Below are 21,215 nucleotides of genomic sequence, written 5' to 3' on the forward strand. Positions count from 1 at the left end.
TTAGTGTTAGGGGTACATGGGAACCTATAAAAAGAGTCTAAGGGTACTGAGGAACAAAAAGTTTGGGAACCCCTGAACTAGAACATAGTTTCACTGGTTTCTTTTTCCTCATCAGGTGCATGAGGACACAAATGCTATTGTGGTCACAAAACAAGCATTTTGACAAGGTTGCAGTTTAAACAGTATTCCCAATGATTGTGTTGTCTGATGTACAGAATGCAACAACAGCTATTGTATGAAATGTCCATTATGACTTATGAGTAATAAATGATTATAACGTCCAGAATTTAAAAGAATGCGGAGTATGAAGGACATGACTGTGGATACCACAGCTTCTTGGTGTAAGATGATTTCATTTGAAGGTGTTAACACCCACTTATAGAAAGTATATAATCATGAAGCAGTATTAAATAACAGTTGATATGGTAATATATAGTAAATCTGATGAGTGGGATATCGATTGACAAGAAATCCATGTTTATTGTACATTTAATATCTATTAACATACAAACAAAGTCTTACTTAGTCTAAATCATTTTATACAGAATGTCAGAGAAACTTCATCAAGAAGCAGTCAGTTTATCACATGGACTTACTCTTCCCCCACATGGAAGCAAACATCCAGAGCCATTGATTTACTACATACCTAGCATAATCGTAAAGAATAGCTGAAGTATATTATATCCCTGTTCAATAAGAAAATACTTCCCTTCAGAAAAGAACCAGATTTTGAAATACAGAAATTAGCATGTATATAGAATTGATTTTCAAATGATTATGTAAAGATTTAGATGCAACACATGAAACTAACAGGTGACAAAAACACACATTTCATGGAAAAATATTATGAATGAAAAGTTTTGATTTATTTAGAATAGTCAGAATATGTTGAAATATTCTCCAGTAATGATAAAACCGATTTGGATAAGTCCCTAGAGTAGATTAATTTAACAGAAGATAAGTGTGTTCCAGTGAAATATGGCTACTCCTTATTTCCAAAGCACTAACAAGTGGAATCCAGTGTTTGTGACTTGTGAGTTGCAACTTTTAATTCTTTGTATTCTTCTCCTGTGCATCTAGCTCCTGGTATCTGTGAAACATCATCTTTTTGACACAATCCTTGTAACTGTCACCCACAACACTGTATGTGCTGCCTTGAAGGCCTAGACCAGCAGTAGCAACACGTCTCTCTGTTTCAATGATTGATGTTCGACCCTGGTTAGCTTTTCCGAGACCTTGTCCGTCAGTCCACCCCATCTTTTTAAGAAGTTTATTACCGATGTTGTCACTACCAATGCCTTGCTTGGTTGGTTCTTCATACTTTGAGGCAGCCACTTCTTCCCTTGAGGCAATGTATCGCTCCTGAGGGAAAAATGGAAAGGGTAGGTATACAAAGTTCTGTTCATGCTTGAGGTTGGGCTACTATTTCAATTTGGCATGAGGCTAATAGGCAAGTAATTGCAGCTACATTTTGACTGCAATCCCCAAATCCCTAATATCAACTACTGAACACATTACAAGTGAACAAACCCACACTAAAACTTGATATTTTAGATGAACTACATATTTGTCATACTGAGACAAATGTGCTCCTTCTGATACTAACTAATAGTAAAGAAACACCTTACCTTCAGTTTATTGGGTGCTGGCACACTGGGTTCACCGTATTTCTGTCGCCTTTCTTTAGCTCTGTCCCTGTACTGGGCTGAGGTGAGGCCTGCACCACCTCCCTCTCCTGAGCCCCTGGTCTTTCTCATGGTCTCAAGGTTGGTCTTGTGAAGGTCTGACAGCTGGACATGCCTGTAAGAGGTAAAATCTGCATTACAAAAGGCATATCCCTTGATGTTATAAAGATTTTGTGTATAGCTTAGTCCTCTCAAGAGCTTCTTCAACTCGGGGGCCTCCTAACTGACCTGCCAAGTGCTTCTTTATTAGGGAACTGTCGCTTGCAGAGTAGACAGGCCATCTTGACATAGTCAACAAGTTTGTCTTCCCATCTGTCATCCCCAGCAAGGTTATTCAGACCAGATGCACCTTCTTCCTCGCTGTCACTACCTTCACCTCCGTAGGCTGCTACTAGGCCAGACTTCTTCAGCCCAGCTAACACCTGTTAACAATACAGGAAGTCATCAGCAAAAATTACCAATATTTTACATGAATTCTACATATTTCATTGTGCTGATCTAAAAAATTATAGATGGATTCCTTCCAAATTTTCATGAGACAAAAGTTACTCACAGGGGGAGCTTCCTTCTTCATGTGCATATGGAACACCTGTGCTTGCTTTTCCACTAGAGCAGCTCGATCCCTGCGTTCCAGTAAGACAGCGAAGGCAGCATCAGCAGCTCCTGTGCCCCCTCCTTCACCCTTAGCTCCTCCTGCTGGTTCAGCTAAAGCAACTTTACTGCCTACAGAACTTTCATTCCTTTTATTCTGAGCTTTGGCCCACCTCTCCATATCTTTGGCTATTTTCTTGGCTACTTTGACCTGTAAAGAATAAAACAATGATCACCTGTTTCAGTGAATTGCACATCTTTAATTAAAGTTAGTGTAATAAAACTACAAGATACCACTCGTATCATCAGAGTTTCTATTGTAATATGTACTCACCTTGTCTTGCTTATCTCTTTCCTTCTCCTTCTTGTCTCCCTTCTTGCCCATATGACCATCTTCACCAATGGGAGCTGGTAGGTAGGTGGACTTTTCTGCATCCCAGTACAAGTACTGGCCAGATTCTGCATTGTAGTAGTACTGGCTGCTGGCATCATAGTAGAGGGTTGTGGTAGGGTCATAGTAGTAGCCAGACGTTTCATCATACTGATAAGTGCTTACATCAGGAGCAGCTGAAAGAAAAAAGTATGTATGATAAAAAATCAATTCATACTACAAGATCTTTACATCTCAACTGTCAAATACAATCACTTATCAAGAGTAAACTATGAAATAATTATCATGGATTAAAATGATACCAAATCACTTAATCCCTTTCAACACAACTTATTTTCTTTGTCCAAATGTTGTTTAATGTAAGAGCTGAGTAACAGAATAGTCTATTCCATCAGACTACTAACACAAGCCCTTCCCACTGGGTGGAGACTAGTCAAGGATCAAATGACTACGCAACTAGAGGTTAATGGAAAGTCGCCAGTTATGTGTGTGTGTGTCTGTATATAGACACACAATACTGGAAAATTGTATATATGGAAGTAACAGTGAAATACTGAGGATATATATTTCCATTTCTGAACACCATGGAAAGTGACTGTCTCCCCATCTCCACTGGTGGGAGGTGGTTATGTTTGTCATCCGATGAAATAGGCTATAAACTTACGGTAAGTGGGATAATCCCCACTCTGTGTTTGGGCACCTTCAGAGCTTGTGGACGTAGTTGTGGTTGTTGTAGCTGTCTGCTCTGAGGTGGTGGTGGTGGTGGTAGTGGTGGCTGTGCTTGCAGTACTCTGTGAAGCTGCAGCAGCTGCAGCAGCAGCAGCAGCGGCGGCGGCAGCAGCAGCAGCAGCCGCTGCACTTGATGCAGTTGAGGCTGCTGACTTCTGATGCATTGCTTGTAAGGCAGACTGAGCAACAGCTGCTGCAGCATTGACTGAGTCTGACTGGTTAGAGCTCCCTTGTTGCTGCTGGTTTTGCTGGTATGCCTGTTAAAAGAAAATCATATCACAAAGTGAAAATAACCTCCACCAGTTTAATGGTCAACTCCATCAGCCTAATGTTACTCTTCCAAAGGAACATTTTTAAACCTCAAATACCTGTCTTTTAGATCAAGCACTGCAACAGCAACTCAACCCATGGTAACCTGCTCTCTTATTTACATCTAGTGTAACCTGCTTTTTTTCCTTAAAATAAACATCCATCTATCTATCTATATCTCTGAAGCCCTGCTCCCTCGCGGGAACTTCCCTCCAGGGGGTGGCTGCGGCAGAAGTGTCTCCATCTCTCCCTGTTCTGGCACTCCCTCTCAGCACACTCAATCCTGCTACTTCCAACTCTCCCACTCCAATACTCACTCACCCTATTGATCCACTTCACAGGTGGTCTTCTTAAAATAAACATACATGAGAAGATACCTTGGCTTCTACCATTCCCCTGTTTTAGTAGTTAACATAAATACAAGATATTAGGATCTCAACAGGAAAATATAAAATGCTTGTGAGAGGTCTGTCCTGCAATGATAGAATGAATGAAGTGGAATGATAGAAGCTGATGATGTGTAGTACCTGCGCCTGCTGTTGGTAGTACATAGTGTAGTATTGTACATAGGAAGCATGTTCCTCAGGAGTCTGTGCATACAGGGAGGCACTGTACTCTGCAAGCTGCTTAATGTCAGCCCCTGCAGTGTATTCTGCTGGTTGGTGGTACTGCTGTTGCTGCTGCTGGCTTGACCAATTATTGCCTTAAAAAATCAAATGAGCCATAATTAAATGTAGCTATACTTCATAATGAAAACTTTACAAAATTCAAATGGTATATAAAATTTATGTTTGAAAAAACAAAAACAAGAAACTCCACATTACCTGAATTATTATTATTTCCATTATTCTGGTTCAGCTTGCAGTACGATATGGTCACCTGAGAGGGTAAACATTAACATTTATAAATGTTCATAATTTACATAAGGAATTTCAAGAGTTTTCTTTACCATGAGGGAGGTGGGCAATTAGAAACAAGATCATGACAAGACATCCTCCACTGGGAAATAGACTATAAACACCAATTCCATTACCATTGCAATCTGTTCCCTAAAATGTACACTTACTTCTTTAGAAAACAAGAATTCATAATTTTTTTCTCTCTCAATAATATGAAAATTTATGCACACAACTCACCTGTTTATTGTCAATAGTGGGGGGAGAATGAGCAAGCTTATTATGAAGCTGCATTGAGTCAAGCACAGAGTTCAGTTCAATGTAGCAGACTCCCCTGGACGTGTTGGTGAGCGGGTCCCTGCCAATGCGCACTGACCGAATGGGCAGGTCACTGCCAGCATGCTGAATCCCTTGTAACACACTCTCCTCCGTGCTCAGCACATCCAGTCCACGGAGTAGTAGTGCTGAGGGAATATTAATATTGTCAACCACTGTAACTATCACGATTGTAAAAACAGTAAAAATAATACCAATACAAGTTAATTATAACCTTGCCTCTCCTGAGCATCTCATCTCACTATACTGATACAAAATTATTTCTTGTACAAAATTATTTTGTGTGTGTGTGTGCACGCTCAGATCAAGTGCACCAATGGAATGGCAATCTGACTTACTGTTGGTTGGGTAGGTGCATACTTCATCACTGCCCTCTTCTCCAGCTTCTGACTCATGTCGAGGAGCTGAGCATTTAAAGCAGGAATCTCTTCGCTTGAAATTGTGAGCACCACACTGAAATAAAGATTTAAATAAATTTCTTAACAGTAAACAATAGTGCAGTTATCAATTTGTCCAGTCATCCTAATGCATTTACAATTACGTTATACATTACAAAACCAACTTACTCTGATACAAAACCAATCTTGTGATGCTTTTGACTGTCTCTCCGATGACTCCTTTGGAATCGAATACTGCAGTGTTGCTCTATACACATCTTGCAGAATGAGGACACCCTGCAGAGAAAGTCATCAACCATATTACAAAGTAATCTCGGATAGGATTTTATGAATCTTACATGAGCTTCCACTTTTGGTCTCCAGTTCAGCCAGATATGGGTGACAGGAAGTGAATAGGTCCTACAAGTGAGAAAATAAAGAAAAAAATGAACTTGAGGAGAGGATAATTTGTCTCTAAAGTTTGCTCTTCCTAAATTCACCCGATGTGACGTGAACCAGCAAAAGTGATAATGCTCAAACTACAGAGGAAGGAGTGCCAACACCCTGGCTGGAGGAGAACCTTGGTGCCGAGACTTTGTTGTTGTGGATGTTCGGGTGAGCACGTTTACTGTTGTGGCTGTAGTAGTTGCTGATGCTGTTAAAGCAGAGAGGGCCCCACAGGGTGACCCTTACCAGGCTTGCTCCTTGGATGGCATCATATCTCAATGGAGTTGAATAAACAGTATCTACAGGGTTTCACTGATTGTCGTAAGCATGCATCCAGGAATGTGCTCTCATGACTCCAGAGAAAAGCTTTTTTGGGGACATTATAAGACCACCTCTTGGATGCAAACTCCTTCAACCAACTAAACAGTATAGGATGCTTTGATTGACATAGAGGGGAAGTGTGAAGTACATTTGAAGAATGGGGATTTATCATTACCTATGAATGGAGGTGGCCTTAAATCAGTTTATCCCTAGCCATGCCCAATATGTTAATAAGCCACTGCCTTACACAGCTGAGCAAAAAGCTACAGTCTTAAATCACTGATCCCTAAGTCAGCTTAATCTACTATGTATTCACAATCATCCAACATTCATTCATTGAAGAAAGGTATACATGCTCACATAAAATACACTAGAAATGAACAAATATGAGCAAGCGTGAATTGCAGAAATAATAAAATTATTGTGCACTCAAGTGATGTCAGACTGATGCTTGATACAAGGAAGTAAAAGGATGGGAGGGGGGGGGACCATACTTTCATAACGCACATGTACAATAATTGTCAAGGTCTAACATTAAACAGTTCCTCAGAGAAAGTGATAAGTTATTGACTCAACATTGGAAGCAAAAATACAAGAGGAACCAAATGGCTATGATGGTATTTAGGAAGAGGTAAACCCAGTGTTACTGGCAGAGATGGCTGGCCCGTGACCCCTTGGCCTTGGCCAGGGGGTCCCGGGGCTCTGCCGAGGGAACTGCCGGGGGCCGGGCCGGGCCGGCAGGGATTCACCGCGATACCTGTTTGGCTTCCATCCACCGTGTGGCGTCATGTACCGTCGTAAACTCCACGAAGGCAAAGCCTCTTGATGCACCTAGACGCAAGAACACACACAAGCAAGTGTTAATAAATGATGATCTTAAAGGAGGCATGAGGGACACTCAACGTCGCACCCTCAAATGGCCGTGAGTTGGCCCTGTGGCCACTAACCAGCCACATTGTATCCATCTCGCTGGCTTAAGAAAAAAATCTACTCTCAATGGCCTCTTCCAGGTCACAGGGGCCACTAGCATACCAACAAGTAAAGAAGTGAACTGAGGACTTCTACTCACTCTACCATGATCATCATACAAATTCATGCTCCACATTGGTGTGAAAGGACACAATCACATAACACTCCAGATTCACACATACAGACATACAAACAACTGTTATATATGTTCAATGATATGCTGGACTTCCCACTACTGCTGCAACCCTGTGTAAATCATTGAGGGGCACAAGCATACAATTATGAAATATTGTCAGAATACATGTAAGAATGAAAGTAAATATCTTCCCATTTTGGATTTTCTAAAATACTTAATTGAGTTTACTGCTAACCAAGAAACCTGCAATATGTCAGACATTTATCTGGCAATTAAAATAATGAAGTATTTATAAAGCCACATGAGCATATTTTGAGGTTGTAAGTTATAAGAAGGTTAAAAGGAGCCTATTTATGAAAAAAACTGACCTATCACCCTTACAGTACTCACTCTTATGAAGATCATAATTTTAATGCAGGCAATCTGGAGGACAAATGGAAGGTACCTGGAAGAGTTTTGTTTAATGTTTAAGAGAACATTTGCATATTTTTTTTTGCTTGTGATAACCCTGTGACCTAGGCCTCTGTTCAGCCAGCGAGACAAACACAGGTGGACAGGAAACATAGAAACAGAAAGGGGAAACTAAAACATAAAAACGTAAGGAGTCCAGGGAGATTAGGCCCATGAGGAATGTTACTTTACCTGATTCTTTCTTCCTGACGAGTCGGATATCTTTTGGCATGAGGTTACAGGCTAAGATATCTGCTCGTATCTTGGGAGAAAAGAAATCTTACATTAAACAGTGGACCAACAGCTCTTCACTTTCATGTACTTCACCAATCGGAATGGGGTTCTCACCCACTTTTCCACTGCTCACACAACTAAATACTCAGCAATTATCTACTTTTTCTGTATGCATAGGAATAATGTAGCCTTTCAAACACAAAATTAAAACAAATTATATACTAGTAGCATTGACATGCACACATACATCATTTTCTGTGATGTGCTGTGCCAGTCCTCGCACCATGATGGTATTGTTTGGAGGTTGTGACTTATAATCTGTTCGTTCCTCTTCATAGCTGAAAATAAATATATATAGTTGTACTGCAAAGAACATTCACTACCTAAATTTGAATAATTATCAAAACTTACTTGATATTAAGTATTGCCCCATGTTCAGTTTAAAGGAGAGTAACTTAGCTACTCATGATATATTGTTCCATATAATCAAGTATCATTCAGCACAGACTCCTATGAACAGCAGTGACACCTTGACCACCACTTCAAAAGAACTGTTCTGAATTATAAATTTATCAATAACATTCAATGCCAATAATGACAGTAATTCCACTACAAACAAAGAGCTGACCTGACACAACAACAGTGCCTGCTTAAGGGAATGATTAACATCTAAATGAGGATATCTTCATTTTTAAATCTACAGGATCCTTCCTCTGCTTACTGGTCTCGGTGGTGGTCGTAGTCTCGGTAATCCCTGTGATCACGGTCTCGGCGAGGACTGCGGTCCCTGTCATCATCCCTCCAGCGATCACGGTCTCTGTCTCTATCTCTGTCCCTGTCACGGTCCCTGTCCCTGTCGCGATCTCGGTCCCGATCCCTGTCTCTGCGGTCCCGGTCCCTGTCCCTCCTGTCCCGGTCCCTATCCCTGTCTCTGTCTCTGCGGCGGTCATCCCTGTCCCGGCGTTCACGGTGGCGCGGGGGCTCAGGTTCATAGGCAGCAGCAGCGTAACTATCGTAGGGGTCAAGGCTGCTGCGACCATGGCCTCGTGCACCACCTGGGGCTGGGGCTGAGGCAATGTATGCACCCTGCAACAGGGATGACTGATACAAATATTTGTGATATGGTCAAGCTGAATGAAGATGGGAGTACAAAGGCTGACATTGTCTCATTTATGACAGCATTGATAAAGATACTGCAGCTCTCGACCACAATAGCATTAATCAGAATAAACAATTGCCGTTTCTGGAAAAAAAATCAAAAAATCAAAAATCAAAATCTGTCTTGCACCAGTAACATTTAACTAGATAAAGGCAACACACACACACACACAAAACTTTTAGCACGCATCACATCCTTTAACCCCTTAACGAAGCCACTGCCGCTGGCGTCATATAATTTTTTCTGATGAGGGCGACGAGCATGACAGCGCCAGAGAGAGAGAAGCTCTCTGGAAATTGAACAGTGCGCGTAACTATGTATATGTCGATGCTAAGTGACCAACTGGCACCTCTTTTGCCTCTTAAACAACTTTGTGTTAAAAATAGTCTACAGTTTCTGCCTACGCATCAGTCTGCAGAGTGATTATGTTCCCTCAGCTGATCTGTTTCAGCGGTCTTCCTTTAGTTTCTGCTTGTTGTGTGCGTGCTGACCATAGTTTTGACACCACTGATTTACCTGATGTTCTAGATGAACCAATATCTTGTTCACAGGAGTGTTCAGAAGAGTGGGAAGCAAAAGTTGGACTTTTTGTGGAATCATGGAATTCCAGCCAAACGGTCAGTCCAAATCATAATCTGATTTCACAGTTGAGTTATACAGATAATTTTCTACAACTTTTATTCAATGAGATTCACTTCTGAATGAAAAACTACAAAAATATGTTTTCAAGTTTCACTGGAACTTTGGCTCTCTGTAGGCAGTAAATTTCCCGGTCAAAGATTATAAACTATATTTTTCAGACTCCATTGTGATAAAATGAGCAATTTTTCTTCAATTTTTTTTCTGTACGTTGCACCAGTATGTTGATTTTTTTTTTTTTGGAATCATGGAATGTCAGCCAAATGCAACAACCTAGAAAGAAATGGATTTCACAGCAGGGTGCACCAGAAAAATTTCTATAAAACACCTTTTATGACTTTTTCTCAGTTTCAAAGTGTATTTTTCGATGACTTCTGCGTTATAGGGGATCTCCCGAGAAAAACTTTTGAAGTTTGGAGGGGCTAAGCACCTGTTCCCCATTCCAAAAGGGTTCAGTCTGCCTGTTTAGTCTCAACAGCAGCATGAGAGGAAAGCTTGTCATGGTACTTACTTGTGTTACATACTGTGGATACTGGGCATACGCTGCAGCCTCTAAACTACCATATGCTGCAGCCGCTGTGTACATGTGTTGCTGGGCAGCCATGGCGTTGATCATCTCAGTAAGACCAAGGCCCTGGCCCTGTAGCTGTCACGGGAAAAGGATTCTTATTTATTCAAGAGCATTACCTACAGCAAAGGTATAGATGCAAAGTAATATCATTAGTAACAATTACTATTATCATTATTATCTATATTTACAACTATTAATATTCCTGGAGATTTTCAAGTGCAGTTCCAATGAAGGGTGAATTTTTAAGAACACCAGAAGTTTAAGTAGATTAATTTCCCCTTTTACCCACCATGCAAATTTGGGGATCCCAGAGCAATATGTTCAACCTTGATGGATTTCACCCTTCATAACTGCAGCAAAAACTTATTCATGTGTTAGGCCAAGTCCTGGGAAACCAACAACAGTATGTAGCTCATTAATATTGAGGAAAACTTTTTTTTTCTAACAAGTGACCTATTCACCAACTCATTTAAAGGAAATTTGCTGGCAAGTATAAAGATGGTTGAACAAAAATTTATTACAAAAGTTTTGAGTATAAAAAGTTAAAAGAAATAGGAATTTTAAGATCCCAGAGAAATCAATAAAACAAAACCTAGTAGGATTTCTTAATGGGGGTTCTTTGCCCTCCCTCAACACCCCCATTAGAGATATTAAACATGCCTTGATAGGAACAGCTGGGTGGGCTGTGCTGCGACTGCCCCAGCCCAGATTCAAACCAAGGTCTGCGGATTCACAGCTAGTCGCACTAACCACTACACCATGGAGGTGCTGGAGACATGGAGAGCCAACAAAGAAGCAAGAATCAGATATGTTGAAAATATGATCATGAACTATATATTAAAAGAAATTTCTTAATTAAATATGAATTTTGCACACAGAATATCCTTTTTAGATTAATTTGGGAAATATTTACCTTTCATGTGACCTAGGTTAGGGCAGTAAGTAGACTAAACTTAAATTAGATTAATAATGTGCAGGGATCAAAGGGGTCAAATGCCTGTTACGATTATGGTTGGATTCAAGAAATGAGAGGTAAAAGGAAGGGCTGCAGCACCACTACTAATACATACTATTATGAAGACTGATTCAAATCCCTACATGGCTTGGTGTAGCAAATGTTAAGAGAACCAAGATTACCAGCTTAATTAGAGGTGGTCGAATCATCCTAGTGGATTTACACTAGCCTGTTGCTGGTGCATCACCATGTACGTTTTCAATTATATATATAAAACAATTTATCTTCAGAAAAAGCATGAATTCTGGTAAAGGTGACAACTATGTGGCCAATACATATGACTTGGCTACATAGTTGTGGCTGACATCCCAGGTGGCCAATGTTGTATAAAGAAAAAAAGAATGGCAAACCTAGGCTACTACATGCAACTGATTATCATACCCTTACTAACCTAATGGGCTGTCTCTCTTCATACTGTTTTCACAACAAAATGAAGACATTCTAAAGGTTTATTTCCTATATTAACTTGTTGGGGAGTGCTATTTGACTGTTTTAACCTTAAAGACTAATAGGAAGAATTTTTCTAGTGACAAAACTTTACAGAACACCATAATTATAATTGATCATAATAGGAGTGTTAGTTACTTAATATGTTGTTACACAATACTAGCTTTGTCAGTTGCAGCTGATGTAGGCTGGCAAGGGCAAGGAAAAATTGCAGGTTTAGATTTTTTGTTGAATGCCCATACTTTAAGGTCTTTTCTGTTTTCATGACTTCTAATAACCTTCAATACTCTTGGAATTGCATATTTTTTTTGTATTTATTCATATTTTCTACGGAGTATGGATATTAATGTTTAAGGGCAGGTGACCACAACTGTACCTCTGCACACACCAAACTGATCTACAATGAACATCTTCAGTCATACGATACAAAGTTACTAATTAAGCACCAACGGGTAACTTTTCGCAGTGATAGGTAACTATTTAGCAGTGATGTATTACTGCAATAGGATACTAATTCAGAAGAGGTTACAACAGGCAGACGGGGTTTGGTTACTTACCATATTGATCATATTTTAATAACTATTGTCTTTACTTAAGGAGGCAAGTTTGCACTCAGAAGGCTGCACTTCCTTCCACCTGATTTGATTGGGTAAATGGGATGTGTACGAACATTTGAAAGTTTTAATAAATGTTATTATAATGATTAATAAGTATTATAAGACATAAAAATCAAGTATTGTTTACATCAAAGTTGAGGACATTGATGTAAACAATGAATAACATGTATATTAATATCTAATCATTCATATAATGAAATTTAAAAATACAGGTAACTCGATTTACGCGAGTTTGGTTTATGCATTTTTTAATTAACGCGGGGTCCAAAATCCAAATAAATGTTTAATTTACAAGTTTTTTCACTTATACGCGATAGTTTATGGAGTGGCCACCAGATGTCTCACGCAACTGGACTCACACGGCGCCACAGCCACACAGCTGAGCTCAGTTCTTCCCGCGCACCACTTGAACAACAATACAGTACCCACGCTGCCATGCTATTCAACATTAGGGGTGGGCAGGTACCGGTACCAGCAATACGGTACGGTACCGGAACCAATACTAGCCAGTCGCTCATGGTGTCCCTCATTTCTTCCTCACACAAGTGAGGCTGAGACCGAGTGCCTGAGTGGATATCTCGGTGATATGGATATTTTTCTCTCTCTCTCTCTCTCCACTGAATGAAGTGAATATTTATTTTTCGATAGAAACCTACCTCTTGTTTGATTTACATTGTTTTCAATTTACGCGACCTCTTCAAGGACACAATACTCGTGTAAATTGAGAGTTACCTGTATTGGTGCTACTAAATTGTGTGGTCCACTTCAGTAACTGTAGTGTACTGTACCATAAAGTGTGGTGTACCAAGACCCTATCTCACTTGACCTGACCTAAGCAGGCACCTGATGTTCAGACCTTGTCTGACTGTCTTAATGACAAGCCCCTAATCAGCCTTAATGTATAAGGAATTGTAAAATAATAATATTCAGTATGCTCTGAAAATTGAAGCCCCAAATACTAGTTTGACACATTTTACCTTTTACAATGCAAATGAGATTTCTAAAAAAGTCTCGTCATGGCAAAAAAGTGCTTGCATTATGTAAAAAAAAAATTGTCCAAACATACTACAAAAAGCTGAGCCTTGCCATTGATCTGGTAGCTATACAACACAAAAGAAAATGTGAAAGGTCTGAAATAAAGGCCTATGCACTTCACTGCCCAAAACTAACTGCTCTGTATGGAAAAGCAACATATTGGAATCTCTGCGAGTGTGAAATTTTAGAACTTGTGTTTTCTAGTCTCCCTCACACAAACCCCAAATATTCCTCTTGGTACCGAAATTTGTAAGGGGAGGCATTAGTGGTGAAAATCATGGTGATATTAGTTTCATTTATACTAAAATTTATAGAAAAAATGGTGAAATTTACATTTTTTTGGGGGTTATAATTTACCTAATGACTTTAGTGTTTTCTGTGAAAATAAATGCCAGATTAATTTGAAGCACATCAAAACCAATTAGACAATAAAGATGTGCACTGCCTCTTTTTCTTTTCCTAATCACAGCAAACTTGGGGGACTGAGGGAGATTTTATTGGGGGGGGGGGCAAAACAAATCAAATATGGCCCTTTAATATCAATGAAAATTTTCCAATAAGTAAGGTTAGGTTGTAGAAAAATCCTCAGATTTAAGATGGCCATATTGTATTTATTATCCCTCCCCCCTAATAAACCCTCACTTTACTATCAGGTCTCCCAAGTTTGCTGTGCATAGGAAAATAAAAGAAGGTATAAAAACTGTAAAGGGTAAATTTTACTGATAGCTTCAGAAAAACAAAAGGCATTTTCAGTAGTGTCACCGACAAGTCAAACGAAATCAAACAAAACAGCATTTTTACTGAACATGAATTACAGCCCTGAAGCCAGACGATAGGCGCCACCGCTCGGGAGTAATTCGTGTACATCGCTCTTTAGACCCAAATACTCAGAGCGCACACTGTTGGAAGTAGGAAGATGAAGGAATTCGACGATTTGTTCCTAAAGGATGACTATAGATCATCGGTGCTTAATCCTTTGTTATATGCCCCTCATCCAGCAGCAGACGAATTCTGGGTGGGAGGAATTGTGTTACAGTTTGCATGTACGAGTTCTGAGCCAACTCTAATTTTCTCCTTGCTTTAGCTTGATGTCAAGTATAATATTCCAAAATTATACATTTCCTTGCCTGCACATGATGATTATGTTGAGATGATGCAAGAAACGCACCAACATATGAAAAAACAGCTCTGTTCTGGGATTGAAGTCATAGCCACAAATTAGAGTTGGACAACACTGCCTAGCAGTCAAAAGATGCGAAATGTCATCAGAGATGGCAACATCTTCCCTTCTTTCCCTTGCCTTATGTCATTTTCAGGTTGTTTTTAATGTGAAATGACAAGAAAATAGATATTTCTTTATACAACACCAACTTTCTGAGTCTCAAAGAGCATTATATTCTATATTTTATTCAAAACATTCCTACAGGAAATCGACTGAAGTGTGGTGGTGTGTGGTACTACTCGCTGATTGGCCGATGAAAAATGTCTGCTCGTGTTTGCTGGCGAGAGCCTTTTGGGCAAACATATCCCGGAGAACGTTTGACCCCGTTCCCATCTGTCTACCTTCGTTTGACTTGTCAGTGACACTACTGAAAACGCCTATAAATGACAATAAAACCAATCTTAACCTATATAGCAAACCTAAGCAAATGCTAATGTTTTATGCATGATTATGTAAAACACATGAATTCTAAGCTTTCCAATATTATAGTAAAAAAGGAATGTAGGTAATGAGTTGCTCTAGTTTGCCTTAGGTATTTCACTGGGAAGCAATGTATTTATGAGGCATTGATAGGGGTGGGGGAGGTAATTTCTCTGCTAGGAGGGGTCATTACCAGGCAGCCCTGCAGCTAGGTTATGACAGGTAATAAATTTTTGGCATATATTTATTTTATTGCCACTTCTTATTTTCTTCCATTTGATAGTTTTTATAGTATATAGTGTTCTGTGGCCTCATTTATTATGCAAATGAATAATAACCATAATATGCCTAATGTGATGAAATGTGGAAACAAGGGGGTTGAGGGGGAAGCCCACCTGTAGAGAATACATATATATTCACCTTTTTGTGACCCTAAGGGGGGTTGAAGCCCTCCTATTGGGAAGAATGTGAACACTCTATTGGATTTTAGCTGTGGTGAGCTGTGGGACATTATGGGTTACTCTGCTGCCTGTGGCACATGCATTTCATGGCTTTTATTATACTTTTGATCTTGAAAATATATATGACAAAAAAGATACTAGTTGGTTCAGTAAAAAAAAAAAAAAAAAAAAAAAAGCTAATATACCGAGGTTTACCTAATTTTCTGGTCATAAAGTGGTTATTATTCATTTGCACACCAAATGTGAGGGAATATAGATTAACATAGCCTCTTCCATTATCACTGACAAGAACAGCGCAGCACATAGCGTATCATGTATATATGTTATAAACAATTACACTTGACAAGTCTAGCAAAACTAAATCTAACCTAGCCTACCCTAACCCACCTGCTGCTAAAATGCATTGTGCTAAATTGAACTTAAACTTCAGACAACAATATTTTGAAGTTTCTTTAGTTTTCAAGAAGCTGTTAGTTACCGAACTATGTTTGGAGAAATAAAATTCAACGGAATGCCAGTATTTAACTCATGTGAGCCGGCTACGTTTATTTCTATATTAATCCAAATGTGACCCTGAACACTTATTTAGCTTATACAAGCTTAGCAAATCTCACCAAGCTAAATCAAATTAAATCTAACCTGACTTTCCAGCAGCCAACCTATGAAGTGATATACTGTGTTCATTAACTTAATACATCAATATTTTGAAATTTCTTTAATGTTCTGGAAGCTAATAATTACTGCACTGCATTAAGAAATATATATAAAACGTCATTACCAATATCATGCGAGACGGCTGTGTTAATTTCCAAATTAGTCCAAACTAAACTTATATGCACTAAAACACTCTCAAATGGGGAAAATAAAGGGGGGGAGTGGCAACAGAAGAAATATTTACCAACTTTTCATAGAGCAAACTAGCTTCATAGCCACAAAAAGTAATGCCAAATTCAGAAAAAATTACCATTACCATACATGTGAACAATACCACCCATGGACGCCCCACCACCTCCTCCTCCCCGTCACCCCTTTGTCAAGCCTGCCTCCCGCCGCCCCACCGCCCCAAGCTTACCTCCATCTTGTCTCACGGCACCAGATCCTGTAATGAGAACGTTCTGGTTAGTAACACAAAAACGTTGGCGCACAAAATATCATCAGGAGCACAAGGGCCATATTCTTAAACCTTCCGGCGCCCGAGCTCACGTATTTAACAAGGCTTTCAGAGGATTTCTAAGCATTCCCAGGGGTGGTTTTATGACCTTAGGGAGAGTTTGACCCTTCTTCTGTACCATGAATGTAAAGAAACACTCATGAAAACCCGATTAATCTCCTTTTTGGCCTTTGGAAATGGTTGATGTGCGCCCAAGCTCACATATTTGACAAAGCTTTCACAGGAGTTCTAAGCATTCCCAGGGGTAGATTTGAGACCACGGTGATAGTCTGAACCTTCTTCCGTACCATGAACACAAATAAAGACTCATGAAAATCCAATTAATCTCCTTTTTGGTCTTCGGAAATAATTAATGTAAGAGGAATGCTGACTGCGGCAAATCAGGATGTGGGAGGACTCGTGTGCCACTGTCCCCCCCAAGTGTCCGCAGCCAGATTTTCACCGATAAAAGCTTAGCCAATAGCTCAATACAGCATTATATATTCACGTGGAGCTTACAGTCAAGATGCACACGCTTACCTTGCTTGGAATTCCCATTAATGTGCGAAATTGCCTGAAGAAATGACAGGATCTCCCTCTCAGGCACAAAATGGCGCGGCGAGCGAGTCAATAATAGTGTTCGGGCGGGGAGCAACATTGCCAGATTATCGTACTCAGAGCATGGTATTTACCGGTTTCTGACTCCTAACTATCGTCAAGAAACAGAAATAATTAACCATTTTAACGATAGCTACATATGAAACCAGTTATTTAGGTGGAGGGGATAGTTTTTGGGTTGGAAATCGGCAAACATTAGAGACTTGATCATTGAGCACGACCATCTGGCAACGTTGGGTCGTGGAGGGAGAGCAACATTGCCAGATTGTCGTACTCAGAGCATCGTATTTACCGGTTTCTGACTCTTAATTATCGCCAAGAAACAGAAATAATTAACCACTTGAACGATAGCTGCATATGAAACCAGTTATTTAGGTGGAGGAGACAGTTTTTGGGTTGGAAATCGGCAAGCATTAGAGACTGAGCACGACTATCTGGCAACGTTGGGCCGTGGAGGGAGAGCCGTCCTCACCCGTAAATCATCTTTTCATCCCTTATTATACCATTTTTCTAGAGCAAGTCTACAAGAAAAGTTACAAAAAAAGCTAATGGATGTTATTTATATTTGATATGTTAACAGTTACGTGTCCACAATGCCCGTTCTTCGGAAAGGAGAGAGTACCATCCTCACCAATTTATCATTTAGGCAGCCCTTATTATACCATTTCTCTATAATAATGATATATGAAAAGTTACAAGAAACTGTTGAATGCTATCTATATTTGATGTGTTAACAGTTACGCGTTCCTAATGCCCGTTTTTCAGCAATATAGAAACTAAAATCTTGGCCAGACATTCGGACACAGGTATGAAAAGCACCCTCCTACTGGCTGGCAGCAGGGCTGCGTTAGGGGTTATGAATATACTATTTCTGCAAATTGTTCATGTAAAGTCAACAAAGTATGGTCATGATAGTTTTTGTTTGATGTGATTTTACGACTGTGTGTGTCCATAAAAGCCGATCTTCAGTAGTGTCACTCCGAAAGCCTAGGAAGCACAGGTATGACAAAAAAAAAAAAAAACTTCCCTTCAGTGTTGCCAAAACCATCTAGACTTGAAAAAAACTTGCTTCATTTAACAAAATACGCCAACAAAATGGAAAAGTGTGATACTTACTTATATGAATTCACCTCAAACCATGCAGTCCCTTTCTTATTCATCACTTAAGTACTTATAACATCCCTCTATTACCGTACCTGCAGAAAGTAGCGAACGGTTTGCTACCTATATAGGCCTAGTATTTTTTTCGCATTAAAATGTTTGTATAACATTTCCAATATTCTTGAAATATAAAATACTGACATTGTTCAACATGAATATCACATTAATCACAAGAGAGCATTAGCGGGGTGGGCATTCGCTTGAAATAGCTCCCCACAGGCACCGCGTGGTGCAGGGATGGGAGGGAACCTTCATAGAGCTGCCAAATGAATGAAAGATCTGCACTTACTGATAAACTGATGACTTAAATTTTGAGTTTAGAAATCGTAACTTGATGGGAAAGTCACAGCCTCTCTCTCTCTCTCTCTCTCTCTCTGCAATGCAACGTTTTGGAGCCTTCTGATTAATGTAAAATCACTTAGGTTTAAGGACAGACCACCAAGTCTGGACCATGGGGTCTGTGTGGTCTGATTTTCTATGTAATTCTATGTGATTCTCTCTCTCTCTCTCTCTCTCTCTCTCTCTCTCTCTCTCTCTCTCTCTCTCTCTCTCTCTCTCTCTCTCTCTCTCTCTCTCTCTGTGTGTGGAGAGAGAGAGAGAGAGAGAGAGAGAGAGAGAGAGAGAGAGAGAGAGAGAGAGAGAGAGAGAGCATTTTTTTTTGTTGTAAGAAATTATAGGCGCAGGAATTTAGTGAAACAATAAATGATTAATATCGTAACGATGGCAATGCAAGAGAAAGTTATGGAAAGACGGGTAGATGAAAATTAGAAAAAAAATCGAAAAAAAAATTAGCACTAAAAATAACATATTGATGACCACACACACACACACACACACACACACGTAAATCCTCCTTTGCAATGATACAAGCCCATCTGAATACGTAGCTATATACTTCATTTCACGCGGTATTGAAATCTAAATTCAAATAAGGACCTAAAGAGCAGATTGCGGATCTTCTAACAGTTTTGACCTGAGAGGATTTAGTAAAGTTATGTTTAGTATCTATTTCAACACCATCAGTATTACTTATAGATGTATTGCGACAGTGTATTTGATCTATCTTATGTATTTATTTATTATATATTTTTACGTATCATTTTAAGACTATTGCGGGCTATAATAACATTTTTTTTTAATCTTGATATTTCTCCATTTTAAGAACCCCCCCCTCCGGAAAAACAACCCGCATACACCATTGTAATAGTGAACTCTGTATCGTGAAGCAACGGGACAGCAATATGAGGTGTCGTGACGCTGAGCTGCCAGGTGACAAAATTTACGTGCACGGGCTGCATTGTGGGTGACTCATGCAACACCTACTGACAACAAGTGACCTTTAGGCGGTGGTGGCTGTGGAGGCGGTGTTGATGGCTGTGGGGATGGCGGTGGCGGTGGTAGTGATGAAGGCCGCGGCGGAACTGATCCTTCTCTGCCGGCGCCACAGAGACTAGTGCACAACCTGCACAACCATACCACAGGAAGGCGAGGCGGGTGCTACTTTAGTGTGCGGTCTACCGGTCTGACCTGTCCCCCGAAACCACATCTGATGATGTATTGTTACCTGAGTGCTCCTCACCTGACACCTGAATGACCTGACCTGTCTCCGGAGACCTTAGCTTTACAGCGACAGGAGCACACACACAACACAAGCTATTGAACGATCAAAGTTGGATGCCAAAACAAAGATTTTAAAGACAATGAGAGGAGTCAGTAGTGAGCTTTTTCAGTCACACCTTGATCATATCTGCTGGCAAATACTCAGAAAAGATGCAGTTGATATGTTTGTGACATTCCTTTGTAATATACAAAGTGTGTACCGTTAGATGATCTAAATGTTTTATTATATATATTTTGACGTGCTGTTTAGCATTGTGCTATGATTATGTATTTTTAACTTTGATATGCTATTTAGCATTTTTTATAGTTAAGTTTTGATGATTTTCATTGGTGTCATATAATAATATAACCTTTAATCAGCACTATTCAGCTTTTTTTTCACTATCCGGCAGTATAAGGCCTGTAATGAGGTAGACAGCACGGTGAATTGAAAATATGGTGGTAGACTGGTAGACCGCAAACTAAAGTAGAAACGGCCGCGTAGACCGCATATACTAAAGTAGAACCGCGAGGCACTACACACTGACTTCATTATTCATTATTATGCCTGCCGTGCGTCAGTATAGCCAAACGCCACCTGAATAATACCAAGCAGAATCGCGCTTAGTGAATACTGTAAAGGGGTTTTATGCACCTCGTCATGTGCGGTGCTCAGTTAAGTAGGCCGTGTGCATGCAGAGAGGGACAGGCGAGGGATGAGGAAGGAGATCCGTTGTGTCCTTCTAACACCAAAAAGTTGTGTTAGTATTTATTAACGGTTGTGGCTCGTTTGGCATTTTAAGTCCATTTTTAGGTGGATTTTTTTTTTTAAATAAATAAAAAAGCCCGCTAATCATTCCTCCTATAAAGAAAATAGAAATGAGCGGCCAATAGAGAGATCAATAGCAGATGGAGAGGTGTTTTGATCCTCCCCCTTGAAAGTTAGCTTGAAGTCTTGGATTTTCACAGTTACGTCGACATATTTCAAACTCGGTCGTATAAAGTGATACAATAAAGTCAACAAACCAACTGACGAGGCCTTAAAAAACGGGTCAAAAAAGATAAATCAGCCACATTTGTGTTAATAAAGACTAATATAACGTTTAAAAATCAGGCAAAAAAGCGTGAGAATCGAGCAGCGGCCCAGAGAGCAAGTTCTTATTTCTGTCTTTGTTTCTCTTCCTGTTCACGTAAGAAACTGATTCACCGTTAGTCATCTGATTCGTGTAT

The 21,215-nt window shown here is 39.8% G+C and overlaps 1 protein-coding gene across 9 annotated transcripts; it reads right to left on the reverse strand.

Annotated features, from left to right (window-relative positions):
* Positions 1 to 473: 473 nt before the first annotated feature.
* On the reverse strand, positions 474 to 19,835 carry LOC126995635 (RNA-binding protein 5-like). 9 transcript variants are annotated; one of them, XM_050855368.1, is made up of 19 exons: positions 19,724 to 19,835; positions 16,530 to 16,556; positions 10,901 to 11,008; positions 10,181 to 10,315; positions 8,593 to 8,972; positions 8,119 to 8,209; positions 7,830 to 7,899; positions 6,840 to 6,913; positions 5,504 to 5,611; positions 5,276 to 5,390; positions 4,842 to 5,065; positions 4,530 to 4,584; positions 4,233 to 4,408; positions 3,332 to 3,653; positions 2,611 to 2,843; positions 2,239 to 2,487; positions 1,914 to 2,107; positions 1,629 to 1,800; positions 474 to 1,362 (listed from the first exon to the last, which is right to left on the reverse strand). In XM_050855368.1, exons 2-19 carry the CDS (start codon positions 16,533 to 16,535, stop codon positions 1,048 to 1,050), a joined length of 3,027 nt encoding a protein of 1,008 aa, XP_050711325.1. In that variant the 5' UTR covers positions 16,536 to 16,556; positions 19,724 to 19,835; the 3' UTR covers positions 474 to 1,047. The 9 variants fall into 9 exon arrangements, with proteins under 9 accessions (XP_050711325.1, XP_050711326.1, XP_050711323.1 ...); XM_050855369.1 differs by lacking the exon at positions 19,724 to 19,835 and adding an exon at positions 17,148 to 17,279 and having other exon boundaries at positions 10,181 to 10,309; XM_050855366.1 differs by lacking the exon at positions 19,724 to 19,835 and adding an exon at positions 17,148 to 17,279.
* Positions 19,836 to 21,215: the final 1,380 nt, after the last annotated feature.

This window comes from Eriocheir sinensis, chromosome 8 (assembly GCF_024679095.1).
Source record: "Eriocheir sinensis breed Jianghai 21 chromosome 8, ASM2467909v1, whole genome shotgun sequence".
NCBI classification, from domain to species: domain Eukaryota; kingdom Metazoa; phylum Arthropoda; class Malacostraca; order Decapoda; family Varunidae; genus Eriocheir; species Eriocheir sinensis.